This window comes from Tinamus guttatus, unplaced genomic scaffold (assembly GCF_059628265.1).
Source record: "Tinamus guttatus ecotype Peru unplaced genomic scaffold, ASM5962826v1 Tinamus_guttatus_pri_ptg000241l, whole genome shotgun sequence".
NCBI classification, from domain to species: Eukaryota; Metazoa; Chordata; class Aves; order Tinamiformes; family Tinamidae; genus Tinamus; species Tinamus guttatus.
This window is the reverse complement of record NW_028288775.1, coordinates 1,293,205-1,307,814: the sequence shown is the minus strand read 5'-3', so window position 1 is coordinate 1,307,814 and position 14,610 is coordinate 1,293,205. Positions and strand designations below refer to the sequence as shown.

The 14,610-nt window shown below is 35.7% G+C and overlaps 1 protein-coding gene across 1 annotated transcript in view; it reads left to right on the top strand.

Annotated features, from left to right (window-relative positions):
- SPTLC3 (serine palmitoyltransferase long chain base subunit 3) overlaps positions 1–14,610 on the top strand; it is an 83,009-nt gene that overhangs the window by 22,526 nt on the left and 45,873 nt on the right. The window contains exons 2-4 of the mRNA XM_088525998.1: positions 9,730–9,921; positions 11,430–11,584; positions 12,501–12,649. Of these exons, the coding sequence (XP_088382124.1) occupies positions 9,730–9,921; positions 11,430–11,584; positions 12,501–12,649 (496 nt within the window). The remainder of the gene's footprint in view (positions 1–9,729; positions 9,922–11,429; positions 11,585–12,500; positions 12,650–14,610) is intronic.

The window sequence follows — 14,610 nt, the reverse complement described above, 5'->3', positions numbered from 1 at the left end:
TTTATCGCTCTATCAAAAAGGCAGAGTAGAAGTCAAGAAGCAATGACAAGATATGTAGAAAGAAATTCTGTAATGATGAGACACTTGAATAGGTTGGAACCATTTAACTTAAGGGTCATGCTAAAAGTATACAAAGAGGTAAACAGACTACAGTTTGTGGAGCAAAACTAGATCTCATTCCCACAAAACTATGTTGCAGATGAAACATCTATACAGGATACAAGTTCAAAAGTTGTTAAGGCATATATTATTTTAAAAAGCAAAATAAAATATTTTCAAAAGGAATAAAATACCAAACCTTTAGCAAAATATTATTAGTCCGTGAATCCAGATTATTGCATAAGCTCTTTGCAGGAGGTCTCGCTACGTCATCTGAGGCTAAATTGGCTGCAGTCTGTGTCATGGTGCTGAGTTAAATGCTGCACTGATTCCACCGCGTATGCCAGTTCTGGTGTTGGCTTTGGCCTCATCCATCCCAGTTTAATTATGCCATGGACACTGTTACCAAGTTGCCTAAGCATTGTTTATATGAATCCCCACCTTGTTGCTTAAGAAAGTTTCTCCTGTATTTTAATGTGTCCATCTATTTATTGTCTCACCTTTGTTCCACTGCAATGTGCTGTGAGACTAGTTCATACTGAAGAGCCAGATTTATAAGGTGGTTGTCACTTTTGTCTTCCTCAGATTCATCTCTCCTGAGAAAAACTGTGTCATTTCTAATAACCCACTTTATTCTGAACCCCTTTTTTTCTCTCCCAGACTCTTTTTTGGTGTTGTAAGTCTTATTCCAGTTCAGGGAAAGACCTTGTCTACCGATCTGTCTGTCTTCCTGCTTTTTAACACAGTCTTCCTGTGTTTTTAATTCTCCCACCTGTAAAACTAGTAACACAAACTCTACATAAATCACTTTCCCTACTTCTTTCCCAACTATTTTTGAGAAATTCTGTTTATCCCCATCATGAAATAGCATAATCAGAAAGTTGCCAAAATAGCATCTCTCCTTCCTTTCCATTCATAGTATGCCATAAGATCTCTTTAAAATTTGTTAATTACCTTGGAAGAGATAGGATAAATGCTAAAATTTGGCCAGCTATGACTCTGATTGTGTTAACAAAATTGGAAATGATTTTCTTTATTGACACCTTCCTGAAATATGATATGAAGCTCCTTGCAGTAACATAGATGTCTTGGATAGCATGTTGTTTTGTTTAACCTGTGCATAATTCTCAGAATGATTAGAATAATGTGTGAATTATTCTAATGCTGTGCAACTTTGAGATAGGAAGTGCAATTGCTGTGAATTACATTGGTGTTCCTTGAACAAAGGACAGGTGTGTTATGCATTCCCTAAGTCTTCATCAGAACTGGTACTGTCCTCTCCTGGGACCCTCTCTGGACTGGAACTGTTTAAATAGGTTAGATAGGTTAAGATTGAAATTTGTGATGTACTCGGCATGATCTGAGGAAGTCCAGAGATGCGTTTATTCTGTTAGGAAATATGTCTCATTATTTAATGGGTTCCAAGTGCCACCTGTGCCAATCCCTAGCCTTGTTTCAAGTTGATGTATTATGCAGTGGGCAAAAAATGGATTCAATGATGTCTTGGCCTTGCAAGTCTAGCACGTAAAGGCTATCTGTTCACCCGCACAGGGAGAAGAATTTGATGCAAATTAGAGGATTTTCTGGTGTTCCTTTCAAAGTCTATATGCGGACAACTGAATTGGTGGATTGAACCACATAGATTTTAGCCCAGAGTCACTACCAGGTCAAATCACTGATGCTCTACTTAGGTAATCACAAGTGTCTTTCCAGTCTTCATTCTGTCTTCCTTCTGTCTAGCCTTCATTCTGACAAATACCAGTTTCTTATGAAATATATATATATATATATATATATGCATGCATCAACCTATACATACATACTTATTTACATGCGTACACATGTGTTCTTAAACACGAAGTCACTTCTGGCAGAAATTTTCTCTCTTAGTGAGTGCTGCGTAGAAACTGAAGACCTTTGAAGTGATACAGCTTCATCTTTTTTTTTGATATATATATTGTTAAAGCCAAAGGCATGGGTTGAACGATCAGGAGAGGTTCTGATGCAGACAGGCAGTGTGAATCTCGCAGGTCATTGTGAGTTTGGAAATAACAGGAAACACTTACTGCAATTTGATGCTGTGAACTGTGCCAGGATTGCTGTAACTTAGGCATCTTATTGAGTTCTTTGGTCTGATTCAACACACCAGGCTTTCTACTCTGTAATTGCTGTAAAGTTAGGAAATATGTTCTGGTGTTCATAAGCATCTCGCTGGGTAATGAACGTATTTGTTTTGTCTCTAAAAGTCATTAAATTCTGTTTGTGCTTTCATGCTTCCCAGTTTTGTTGGGGTGAGTCGATTTTGAATTCCCTGGGAGTAATGGCAGACACAGTAATAGCTATGTCTGTCCTTGTACATATTGGCCTTTCTTTTTATTGCCTCTTGATATTGCTTGTGATATACAGATGTTAGGCCATTAAGAGAAGAACTTACCATATATTTTTTTCCCCTGTGTATTTTTTTGATGAGAATGTTTTAGTTAGCATCGAATAGTAGTTGTAGGCTTCAGAAATTAGAAAAAAAAAAGAAAAAGTAGTGTTGCCCCAGATTTGTGTCCTTTTCCTCCTCTAATCCTTGCATTGTGTTTTTATAGTTTGCTACTGACATAAAAGCTCTTCAAATAGAACCCTTCTCATTTGCCCCAAGTCTGTGTGCACCCATCTAAGTTTCTGTAGTGTGAAGAGGTGCATATGGGTCTACTTTGGAAAAGCTTTGTAAGGTGACCAATCTGTAAAGTACAGTTCTACTTATCAGACCAATTTAATGCCAGATTTATAGATTTGGTGGAAATTGCCTATAGTAGACAGTTTTCTTATTGGCTGCAAACAATAATTCATTGATGTTGAAACACACATTGGTTGTACTATGTGCAGAGCTAGAAATTCACATCATGACATAGCAAGATGAGAGATGTCTTGAATGAATATTTTTACTTAAAAACATTCCAAATCCTCCTTACAAGCTCATCTCCGTTTCAGTTTAAACCTTTCCAGTGTTCTCTCTCTGCTTTCCAGCTTCTGTGTCCTTCCAGCCACCGGTGTTGGGCTCAGCAATATCTTTTTGACTGTTAACTATTCATTGGCTTGTGTAAAGGAGTTATTTCTGACATGTTGCTGCATATCCAAATTGATAACAATATTTTAAGGAGAGTCACTAATGGCATTATTGGTAAAATTCCAATTTGTTTTGTTGAGAAAAGGGCTCAATTCACAAATTCAATATTAATATAATCTGAGATTTTCTTCTGATGTTAAGCAAGCTGTATTCTTTACATAGGCTTCTGCTCAAATTATTATAGGCTATAAATCTGAGAGACAAGGAGTTCTAAAACTATCTGTGTTGCATCTGGAACAAGTACTCTCACAGTAAAATATTTACTCTGAAAAAATATAGTTAGAGTGAGGGGTTTTTCTTCCTAATTCTGTAAAAGCATTTTATATTTGGCAGGATATTTTTTATTTGCTTGTCATTCAGATCTGAATTTTCATAGTATTAGTGTCATAGCTGGCATGGGAGAACATAATTATTTGATGCAGAAATAATTTCTTATGAGGTGAATATGTTGGTGTCACTTGTGCTTGACTGATACCTTGGTGGGTAGTGTGGCAAGTAAAGATTCCTCCCTGTGCCAGTACTGGCTTGCAATATGCTGTCGTGAAGAGATAGAGCAAGGCCGTACGTTTAGTTGTACTTAGATAACAGTTGATTAACAAAAGCCATTTCCTGATGACCATGAAAAGACACAATCTTCATACAAACTTAAAGTAACAGTGCAGAACAAGCAGCAGCTAACACTATTTGCAAGGTAAATTTTTCAGAGTTGATGAGTTGTTAGATTCCATAGCTCCAGTAAGTCAATAGTACCTGGATTCCTAAGTACCAAAGTTATTTTAAAGATAATATATGTGTTCCAAAACCTTCTGGACAGTCTTAGAAGTTTTATTCTTTCTCTTTACAGATTATTTCATTATTTGGTGTATATTTTTTCCTAAGACTTCAGCAAGAATCAGTGATCTGCTAATGATTCTGCACGTACACAGAAATAAGGAGTAAAGCTGTTAAGGCTGCTTGATCTTTACTGTTTGTGTAGTATGTGACTTGCACGGCTTGGTCACAGTGCAAGAGGCTCTACCTTTAATTTTGGCATCTTCTAGATGCATCGATTTCCTGATTATTTTTAATTTAAGGCTTGTCTGTGTAGTTCAGTAAGCTGTGAATTCCCCCCGTGTCGACATCCTTGGTTTCTCACATTAGAAGCTCAGATCTCTAAGAGTCTCAACAGAGAAGACATAATGTACTTAAAGGGTTTTATATCCTGTGACTGAGGAAGTCTCGATCTGTCTCAATGGTTTATTCGTTGGAGGAAACTTTTGATTGTCATTATTTCAATTTTCTTTTCCCTGAGGGACTGTGTTTCTAAAAAGGAACTCTGTCTTCAGCCTGTGCTCCAGAAGTCACAAGTCTCTATAGGTCCCATGTTCTACCTGCAGCTGGGTTTGACTGTCTCTTTCATCCTGGAGTACCTAACATTACATATACTTAGGATCTCTCACTTGCAGTGTTAGGGAAGAAATGTAGATCTAGAACCAAGACATTGTGTGACACTTTGCAAGCAACCAGGTAGAAAGGGTTGCATCAGTGATTATTAGTCTGTGCTCTTATCAGTTTTGGGCAGTAGCACTGCTCTAATCTGCTCTCAAGATTTCAGTGGCCTTCTGAAATCTCGCAAATATTGAGCAAACATGGCTATCATTTGTTTCACAGTTTTCAACACCTACCTCTTCATATTCATGTCTGTCTTGGAAGCTGAATGTGGATCAGTCAGCTTGCATTATGTTTTTGTAGTTTTTATGCAACAACATGATAAAGTCTAATCCAGAAAAAAATGAAACATTCTTCTTAAATGGAAGGAGAGTAAAAGAAAGTCGTATGTGTTTCTGGATCAAATTTCATTCCTTGTGGACAAGTAAAATTTAGAAACAAAGACTATGTTTTTCTCCCAATAGTTTTACTCCCTGGTTATAGCTGTACTCGCATACTACTACTATATTGGAAATGGACATAATAGTTCACAAAAGTTTTGATAAAGATAAATTTCAAGAAGATTAGGATTTCTGAATTTTCTTAGAGTATACAACATCACTACTGAACAGACTTGTGTGAAAAGATAAGTTATCAGGTCTCAGTTTCACAAGCACAATTCTGCTGATGTGGTTTACTCCTAATTTATATCAGCAGAAGCAGTTACTTCCATATTAGTAAACTAATCAGGGCCAAGACTCAAATTTAGTAATGTCTCCATAGCGTCTCCATGATATTTAACTAATAGCCCTCTTCTTGATACATCTGTGGCTCATGCCAGCTATGTGAAATATGTGAACAGAGACATTTAAGAGGACACCAAAGTAAGTGAGAAACAAGTATCTATAATTTTAACACCTTTCTTAATGTCATTCAGTTAAATATTATTTAAGTATTATTCATATTTTATAATTATATGTTATTTTTCTTTACTAATGAAAATATTGTGTTTTGTAGTTTGCTCTTTTTAAAGCTGTTGCCAGAAATATGTTTGACAGACTTTGAGATCAGTTTGGTTTATTTTTGAAGGGAGCTATTTTGGTTAGAATTGTTGTGTGCCCTTTGTATCTAATATTTATACTGATACCCATTGTAATACTCCTAATAGGTCTGTTGTTATCTTTTGATTTTTACATTTTAAAAACTCAAGAGGTTAGAATGAGGTTCTTCATTAGGGAAAAAATATATCTTGTTTCAAAACATTTAGTAACAATTAAATGTGGGGCTATAAGACTACTAGATTTAAAGCTGGATGCACTAACTCCATTACCAAAGCTTCTGTTCGCTACATTGGCTTCAAAATTTTGCTCATGAATTCTATGGCTGCAAGTGTCCTTCTAGACACCAATTTGCAGTGGTCAGTGACCCATCTGCCACTGTGGCCTTCAGTCACAATGGAATGATTAGTGGCTTATTAGTGATCTGTGGCTGATTAGTGAGAAATTACTTTGATTTGGAATGCCAGAAGATGTTTTGAAATAAGACAATAAAATGTGGATTAGCATTTCACAAAGACCAAAGGATATTTGCTCAAGATTTTTAGAACATAAAATTGCTGAGTGACTCAGATGATGCACAACTGAAGTTTGCTATTCACCAGAGAAATGGAAGGTTAAAAGTAAGATACAGTTTTTGAAAAGGTGACTGGACAGATACATGGAATGGTCTTCCAGGGATGTCTGATCAGTCCTGTGCTCTTTAACATATTCACCAAAGATCTAGGAAAAAAGGAGTGAGGAGAAATAGGTGATAATGTGAGTTGACAATGAAGAATTCTTTATAGAAGAGTCACATTAATCCCAGACCTCAAGATCTGCAAAAGGTTCTCATGGTACTGTGTGTACTCATAAAATGATAGAAAAAATTGCATGCCAGCAAATTAAAGAATAGAGGACATTTTGGAAGGGGAAAATAACCTCATGAGCAAAGATAGAGGCATACTCTAAACTATTGCCACCAAAGAAGGAATTTACTGTAATCATTAGGGATATTTCTGAAACTGCAAACCTTGTCACAAAAAGGCAGAGAGAATGTTTTCAATCTTTAAAAAAGCAAAAAATAATTTCATTTGCAGGTGTATAAATCCACACGATGCCCTCAAGCATTAGATGTAATTTTAATTCCCATACCCTGAAACTCAGAAAGGTTTGAACTAGACAAAGGGAAGAGAAGGGTGAGCATTAAGAGCTAGATTTTTATCCCCTGTGTAAACTATTAGAGTGGACTAAAACTAAATAAATTAAGACTTCAGTGTGGGAAGAGATGAGTGTCGGTCAAAGTCATGCAAGTACAGAAAATTATGATTAGCATAATTGGTTGAACAGAAAAGCTTAAAAGGGAACAATGATCATAAATTATCAAATTAAATTATGAGAAAGTTTTATAATAAATCCGTCATAACAATTCACAAATCATTTCCACAATATTCATGTGTTCAAAAACACCCAAATTACTTATCAATTTATAACTATTAAATGTGACATACCATTTTCTAAGTTTCTAAGCCACAAATTTGCTAGAAGCTGGGAGATATACTCAGGAAAGTATCATTCTTCATAACTGCTTTTATAATCTTTGTTTGACCATTTGCTTCCAAGAATTACCAAGGTGGAGATTGTGGGCCTAGATACTGTCCACTGTAGGTATTCTTGCAGAAAATATACTTGTGGGTGAAAAATTCAGAGGAGTACCTGATGTGATCTCTGAATCAAAGTTATGTAGGAGATCTGCTGTATTTCATTTTGGTGCTACCATGAAGGGCGTCATTACATCCATCCTCACTGCAGATGCTTTAAATGCATAATCTCCAACTCCAGCTCTTTCTTTCCAAATAAAACTTCATGATAATATGCAAAAATCCAACAGTAGATTAATATAAAATGGCAGTTCACAACTGACCATTTTGACTTGCTTGAAAATTGTTGAAATTCATCATGATGTTCAGTCACTCTGATGATTGGATCTAAAGGTTTGTGCAAGTGCATCCACATAACCACTATCCAAAAGTGGCAGATCCACTTTTTTGGTTATTCCAATCCTGAGACTCTCTTTACATTTTCATGACTGAATGGTTAAATTAAATGACTTTTGTTTTCCTCATTTTGCATTTTAAAGAAGATACTTGTTTGAATGGGAGACGAGAGAGGGAAAGGAGATTTGTTTACCCTGCCTTGTTCCAGCTGACACTTGGATTTCATCATTCATAAACCATCACCATTTTAGAAAATGGCATCTTTGACATCAGTAAATGACCATCTGTGCTCTTATGGCACTGTTGTGGAATTTTTCAAGGATATATGTGGATCAGTGTCTGTTTCCATATTCTTAGTTCTTTTACTATTATTCATGTGCTTTCTACTAGCCATTTGTATTAAGAATAGTAGGTAATAATGTTTACATGGTTTAGCCTATATATCATTACTCACTGCCTAAAAGAGCAGCAGCCAATCCCAGAAAAAAATCTCAAACTAAAGGGTTCCAGTTCTGCAACAGCTGAGTCCAATATAAGCCAAAGTTTCCTTGTTCCTAGACAAGATAAAAACCAGCCAAGTGTTTCTTAATAAAAATGATAAAATGATAAATGATCCTGCTAATTCCCTGGGCTCGGGTTCATTATCACTTCAGGACTTGACAAACTATTGTGTCAAATGAATTGCCTTAGCTGACCATAAATATTCTCTTAGCTCATGGCAAATGTAAAGTAATGTAACTTAGCTTAATCCCCAATGAAATATTTAAATGCTGTTGTCTCATACACAAATCTGCTATATAACTTGACTATGTGTTTAACCCATTCTTATAAAATGTTTTTCATGATAAATAGTTTGTGCTAAAAGGACAGTCAACTTTCAGCTAGGAGTGAATGTGTACAATTGCTTCAGAGATCCATAATCACACAGTGAGAACCAGCTTTGGAAACTCCTTCTTCCTTGCAGGTCTCTGTTTCTTTCCCTAGTCTTTTTAGCCTTTTTAGCTCATCCATCCTATAGGCAGCAATATATTAATGGCATTTCTTTGAAAATGTAGACATACTTTATAACATGCTCAAAAAATATGTCTCATTTTGTATTGGTTTTGCAGAAGACACAATTCTCTCAATTATTGTTTTTCTGATTTTTTTTTTCAATTAGGTTGGATATTACTGGAAAGTATTTGTAAATGCTGTTATATTTTGCAGAAGCAAAGGAGTTTCCTTCTCAAAAGAATATCCTGATAAGCCTCTGGAGTATTCATTGGTTTGACAAACTTGTAACTGAAAGATTTTGTTTCTTTAATTTAGAACAGGTCAAGTTTTAGAACATTTTCAAAACAAAATAGTTGTTCACAGAGTTGTAAATTTTTAAAAGCTGTTTACAAAAGGGTGACTAATCTTAGCAAACAAGGGATGCGGGCGTGGAGCCTTCTCTCCACTTCTTTTATTTTTAAGGATTGTTAGAAGTATGAAAGAGGTTATTGAAAATATAATTAAATGTGTTTACAAAATTGCAATAGAAATAAAAAGCTGGGATTGTAGCTGTTTTGGACTAAAGTCACATTAAAGGACATAGTGTTAAAGGTGCCCTACTTTAGGCAGGGTTAGCTGCTGCATTGAATTACACAAGACTTTTAGGAGTAGAGTCAGGCCTGGTGCTGGTGAGTCTTCAGTGCCACCCCTTCCTTTTTATAGCTCCGTCTTGCATGAACAGAGTATTGTGGTTTCCGTCTAATCACCTGTGAAATAATTGTCCAATTGCACAATAATATGTTGCCAGTCTTTCATAAGTATCAAATCTTTCAAAATAGGCTAGGGAGTGGTGGGGAAGGCACCTGCAATTGAAGACATTGATGATGAGAGGAGAGAAATGAAGACATTTGCAGTGGTTGGTAGAGATTTAGAGGGCAGGTCTTTTCAAAGAGAGTTTGCATGAACTGACAAACTGTGAGGTCTAAATGCCTGTCCCAATCTGTGGCACATTAGAGGAAAAATATTTGCCTCAAGGTCTAAGATTTTGATATGAGCTTTGCTCAGACAAAATTATTAACCACAAGTTTCTGTTCTGCCTTTTCAGAAGAATGGAGTGTCAAATGGAAGCCTCTCCAAAAAAGCATTTATTGAGCACTTTGAGCAGGCACCAATGTATGTTGCTGTTCTTACTTTCGTGGGTTTTGGAGTGGGAACAATATTTGGCTACCTGCGAGATTTTATGAGAGCCTGGGGACTAGAAAAACGTAACATTGCTGCTGAGAGAGAACAACAAAAAGTATGTATGAAAAAGATGTTATGTGTTTACAACTGAGTTTTCCTCTGCTTCCAAACTTCGTGCAATAGCTTAGCAAAGACAGAAATCTCTCATCTTAGAAAACAGTATTTCACAGGGATGAAAGGAATCGTACATTGCACTATAGCTTAAATATTTAAACATATGTGAAAAACATAAATTTCACAGTCAATATGCCTGAGAGGTGTCGTTCATGAGAGCGCCAGAATTTTCTCACAGAGCTGAGGCAGTCTCTTATGTCAATCCACAGAGAAAGAAAACCCTGAAACTCCTTTGGGTTAAATATGCCACCCTCCGAAGCTCTTAAACCCTGAACTTCCTGTGTCCCAACTGGATATCTTACCTTGTCCTTTGTAACCATAGACAGAGCTAGTGTATCTGTAATTGTTGACTTATGTTCGCTGAGCCACTGCTCACAGCATACTCAGGAATCACTGTCTTTGCACAGACCTAACGTAGTCTGAATTCCTGGGAGTCCAAACCAAGAAATTTCAACACCCCCATAGTGCTGACTGGAACTTGCACCTCAGCAAGTTTAATCACATTCCATCTTTGTTTAGATTTTTTTGTTGCTCCTCCTTCTTCTCTATGGTTTCAGCTAGCATTTAAAATAAAACCTGGCATAATGGAGGAAATGTGTGAATAGTATTACTGTTCCTCTTACAATTAAAATTCCTGAAATAGTATCTTCTGCCTTGCCTTTTCAAAGGTGCATGCACTGTCTGATGAAGTATTGTGGTACAAAGGCTCTAGTCACATTCTCATGCAATAACCATCTTAGTTCACTTCATGATTTGGGAATTTATGAACTATTGTAATCCCAGGCATGCTAGTTAAATCTTTTTACTGTCCCACATGCATTACATACTCAGTTAATTCTCCTTTCTCCTACATACATAACTTCGTGCCATGTTGTTATTGTATCCAATGGCTAATATTGGGTAGATTGTTCTATTATATATATATATTTTGTATTTCTTTTCATTTAATTTCCAAGTAAAACCCGTAGTTCCAAACTAATTATCAACTGAACATTGAACTGAGGCATTTGTGTGTCAACTGGCTGTTTGCACATCTGGTCAAGAGCAAAAATGCCCAGACCAATTATGCTGGATTAGTTTCAAACTAATAAATCCAGTGTTTAATGAATTATAATAAGTTGTTTGTTCCAGTTTTGCAGTCTGCTCTGTACATAGCAAAACACTCTATTTGAAAAGAATAATGGTTTCTTACCTTTCCAGCTTTCCAAATAATGGCTGGAAAATTAGGCCTGCCTGTTGGCCACAACACTGGTAACTGGTAATAGTATTTTGGGGAAATTAAACTGATATTTGCTGATAAGAATTGTAGTTGACATTGGGAGTAGGTGGCTGTTTACTAAATACTCTCTGTTTTCTAAAAAAAAAATGTTTTCCTTTTAATGGCAATAATTTAGGTACATAAACATACATTTTCCTAGCAACATAACCCTCTGCATGTTTTCAAACCAGGATTTTGTGCCGCTTTATCAAGATTTTGAGAACTTTTACACCAGAAACCTCTATATGAGAATACGTGATAACTGGAATCGTCCAATTTGCAGTGTCCCAGGACCACAGTTTGACCTTATGGAACGTGTTACAGATGATTACAATTGGACATTTAGGTGAGTCTGCTTGCTATCTTCAGTTGTCAGCTTCATAAAAATAGCTTTTGGTAAATCTGCAATGCACAGAAAGTTGTACAAGCCACTGTTATAGAGTCCATCAGCTCTGTAACATCATACAGTGGCTTTTTTTTTTTTTTTTTTGGCTGGAATCAGTATGGTGCTGAAAATCTGTTCCCATTCTTCTGTATACCGATTGGCAAAGCAGTATGGAAAGACCAAACTCTAACACAAACGGGCACTAATTGGCTGTGGCATCACAAACAAGAGTATTTTTAGGTCATTTATAATAACAGACCTTTAGTCAGACTATTGCAACTAGCTTTGTTGTACCGCTGTGTTAGGATTTAAGTCATAAATTCTTGTATTGTGTAAACGTGGTTTCTGGTTTATGTAATGAGCCTTTGAGCTGAGTTTTGAACAGTTTTCAGCCTGAAGACTTCTGTTTATTCCAGCTGTTGCTGAACTAAACAGATAAGGAAATCCAGCAAACCAAGTGTGTAGGTTAGCTATGTTGACCATAGGTTTGGGCTCACTGGGAAGGTAATGTTTCCCACACCATTTTCCTAATGTTTAACTATTTTTTTTCTGTGACAACTCTGGCATATTAATAACTTTGTGGAGGTTGTTGACAAATCACTTGAATAAATAGTGTTTCTAAGTTCCTTATAAGAAGTGCAAGGTGTTTTCTTTTTTAAAAAAGATCCATAAAGGCACCATTCCACCCCATACCAGTAAAATATTGAGAAGGTTGCAGTATTTAGTCAAGAAAAAAAAAAGACACTGGGAAAAAAAAAACTATTAAGATATTAAAGTATGAGGAATCAACAAAATTTATGGGCATTTTTTTTCTTTTGGTTTTGGTTGGAATGGGAGGGAGGGTTGAACCTTTCTTTAAAATTTGCTTTAATTATAGGTTTACAGGAAGGACTATCAAGAATGTAATCAATATGGGTTCTTATAACTACCTCGGCTTTGCAGAAACAGATGCTAATGCATTGAAAACTGTGGCCAAAGAGTTACAAAAATATGGGACAGGAATCTGCAGTACCAGACAAGAAATGGGTAAGTAGAGTAAACAGGTAGATGGTCACTAAAGTTTCTTTAACTAATCAATTTTTCATATAGATATATTGAAGGAACTAGATATTTAGAGAAATTTCAGTTGCAGCAACAATTACTTGATTGACTACTAAAAGTAATGTTTAATTTTATTCCTTTTTTTAAAAAGGGTTTTTTTTTAAAGGTTAAAATGTTACTGAGTTTTGAAAAAGCAAACAACAAGTGTATCATATAGTAATCTTGGATATTTAATGATGGAAGTAGTAAGATTATTTTTTAAAAGAGGTAAACTAAGCATTGAGACTTGAAGAGGAGTTGTACTCAGCCAAATTTTAATTGAATCAGTTTTATATGAAGTTACCACCTTTGGAGTACTGTAAAATTAGTAAAATGTGGTTTTGTATATTTATTTTTTTTATGCCATGTTCTAAGATTATATTGTAGTGATTTATGGAACATGCATGAGCACAACACAGAAATTTCCAAAATACTTATGAAGAGAATTCAAGAAGGCACTGGCTGACTTTTTCGTTAATATGTCCTCTATGTTGCATGATCTTCAGTTTGATGTTTTTATGCAAAGCATTTTACTGAGGCAATACTGAATGTGAATATAATGATGCATTCCTACTGGTAAAGTAATTTTATGTTTTGGTGAAAACAACTTGCAGCCACAGAAACTCAGGGGTTTTGTTTTGCTTGTTTTTCCTTCAGCTTTTTTTTTCTTGGGAAATGTTATGACTTTTTTAATGGAAGCCTATAATTTTTCTGCTTAATTATTTTATCTATTTATTCACTTGCAACAGCTTACAGCAACATCCAAACCGAGGGCTATTTTTCTTTACTATAAAATATCAATGGGTGCTCAAAATGTTTAATTTGTGGTTTGTGCACAATGCTACAGAAATGGCTATGTTTTTCCTGCAGCTATCACAAGTATTTTGGAAAAAAAAAATCCTAGGCAAGGGTGTTTGTCTCCAGTTCTGCTTTCTATTAGTGATGACTACAATGAGAAGTTGAGGATTTTCAGGTGCTTGTTTTGACTCACTGTTACTGTTCAGCTTTGAGTACAACAACTTGTGAAGCTCCGGAATTGCTCTTGGGTAGCTGCAGTCTGTTGTTTCCTGTGAGTTACTGTCATTGGCCTCATCTTTCTGAGAATCTGATGGCTTCTTTGTGAAATCTGACTAGCAGGGAGTGTCAGAGCAAAAATTAAATAGCTTCTGAGTGATGTAAATGCTTTAAGAGATTATTAAAAATTATTTAGCCCATAGAAATTCTCTTTCACAAAGCTTGCATCATGTGTAGAAAAGTATCATATTAAAAAAAAAAAAGGCAAGAAAAGAAAAATGTGTTTTCTTTGCCTATTTTCCACTCGAAATAATTAAAAGAATGCTTTATATCCTGGTGAGCTAGAAATGTCTGGATAATATTATTGTTGTCTGACGGAGAAAAAACTTTTATCTAACAAGATGAAAACTTATGTTTTGTTCCTCTTGTAATAAACTCTTCTCTTACGGAAAATGTGTTACGGGTTATGTGTTATGTCCAGATACAAAAAGTAATGCAAACCCTTCAGAGAGGGTTTGTAGATTGATCCTACTTTCCTGGTGTGGATGATCCATCTGGTGATTGAAATATATTGTTTCAACTGAATGGCATGCTTGAAATTGGTCACCATTTCTAGTGATCTAAGGTATTCAAAGAGTATCTTTCTTCTCTTGGTCTTTCTCTTAAATTCTGTTTTGTCTGAGAATATTTTGGGTTGTTTTCAACACTTCAGAAAATTTGCTATGTTCCTCATTCTTTTCTTCTGTATGGGAAATTTTTGCTTTGGAGACTTATATGACTCTGGCTTACTATCAAGCAACCCTATAAGGTTGATTCTGTGCTTCAAGTATTAGGAAATCTAATTAATCACTTCCATCTAGTCTGTTACATGAGCCCCATTGTAGAGCTCTCTA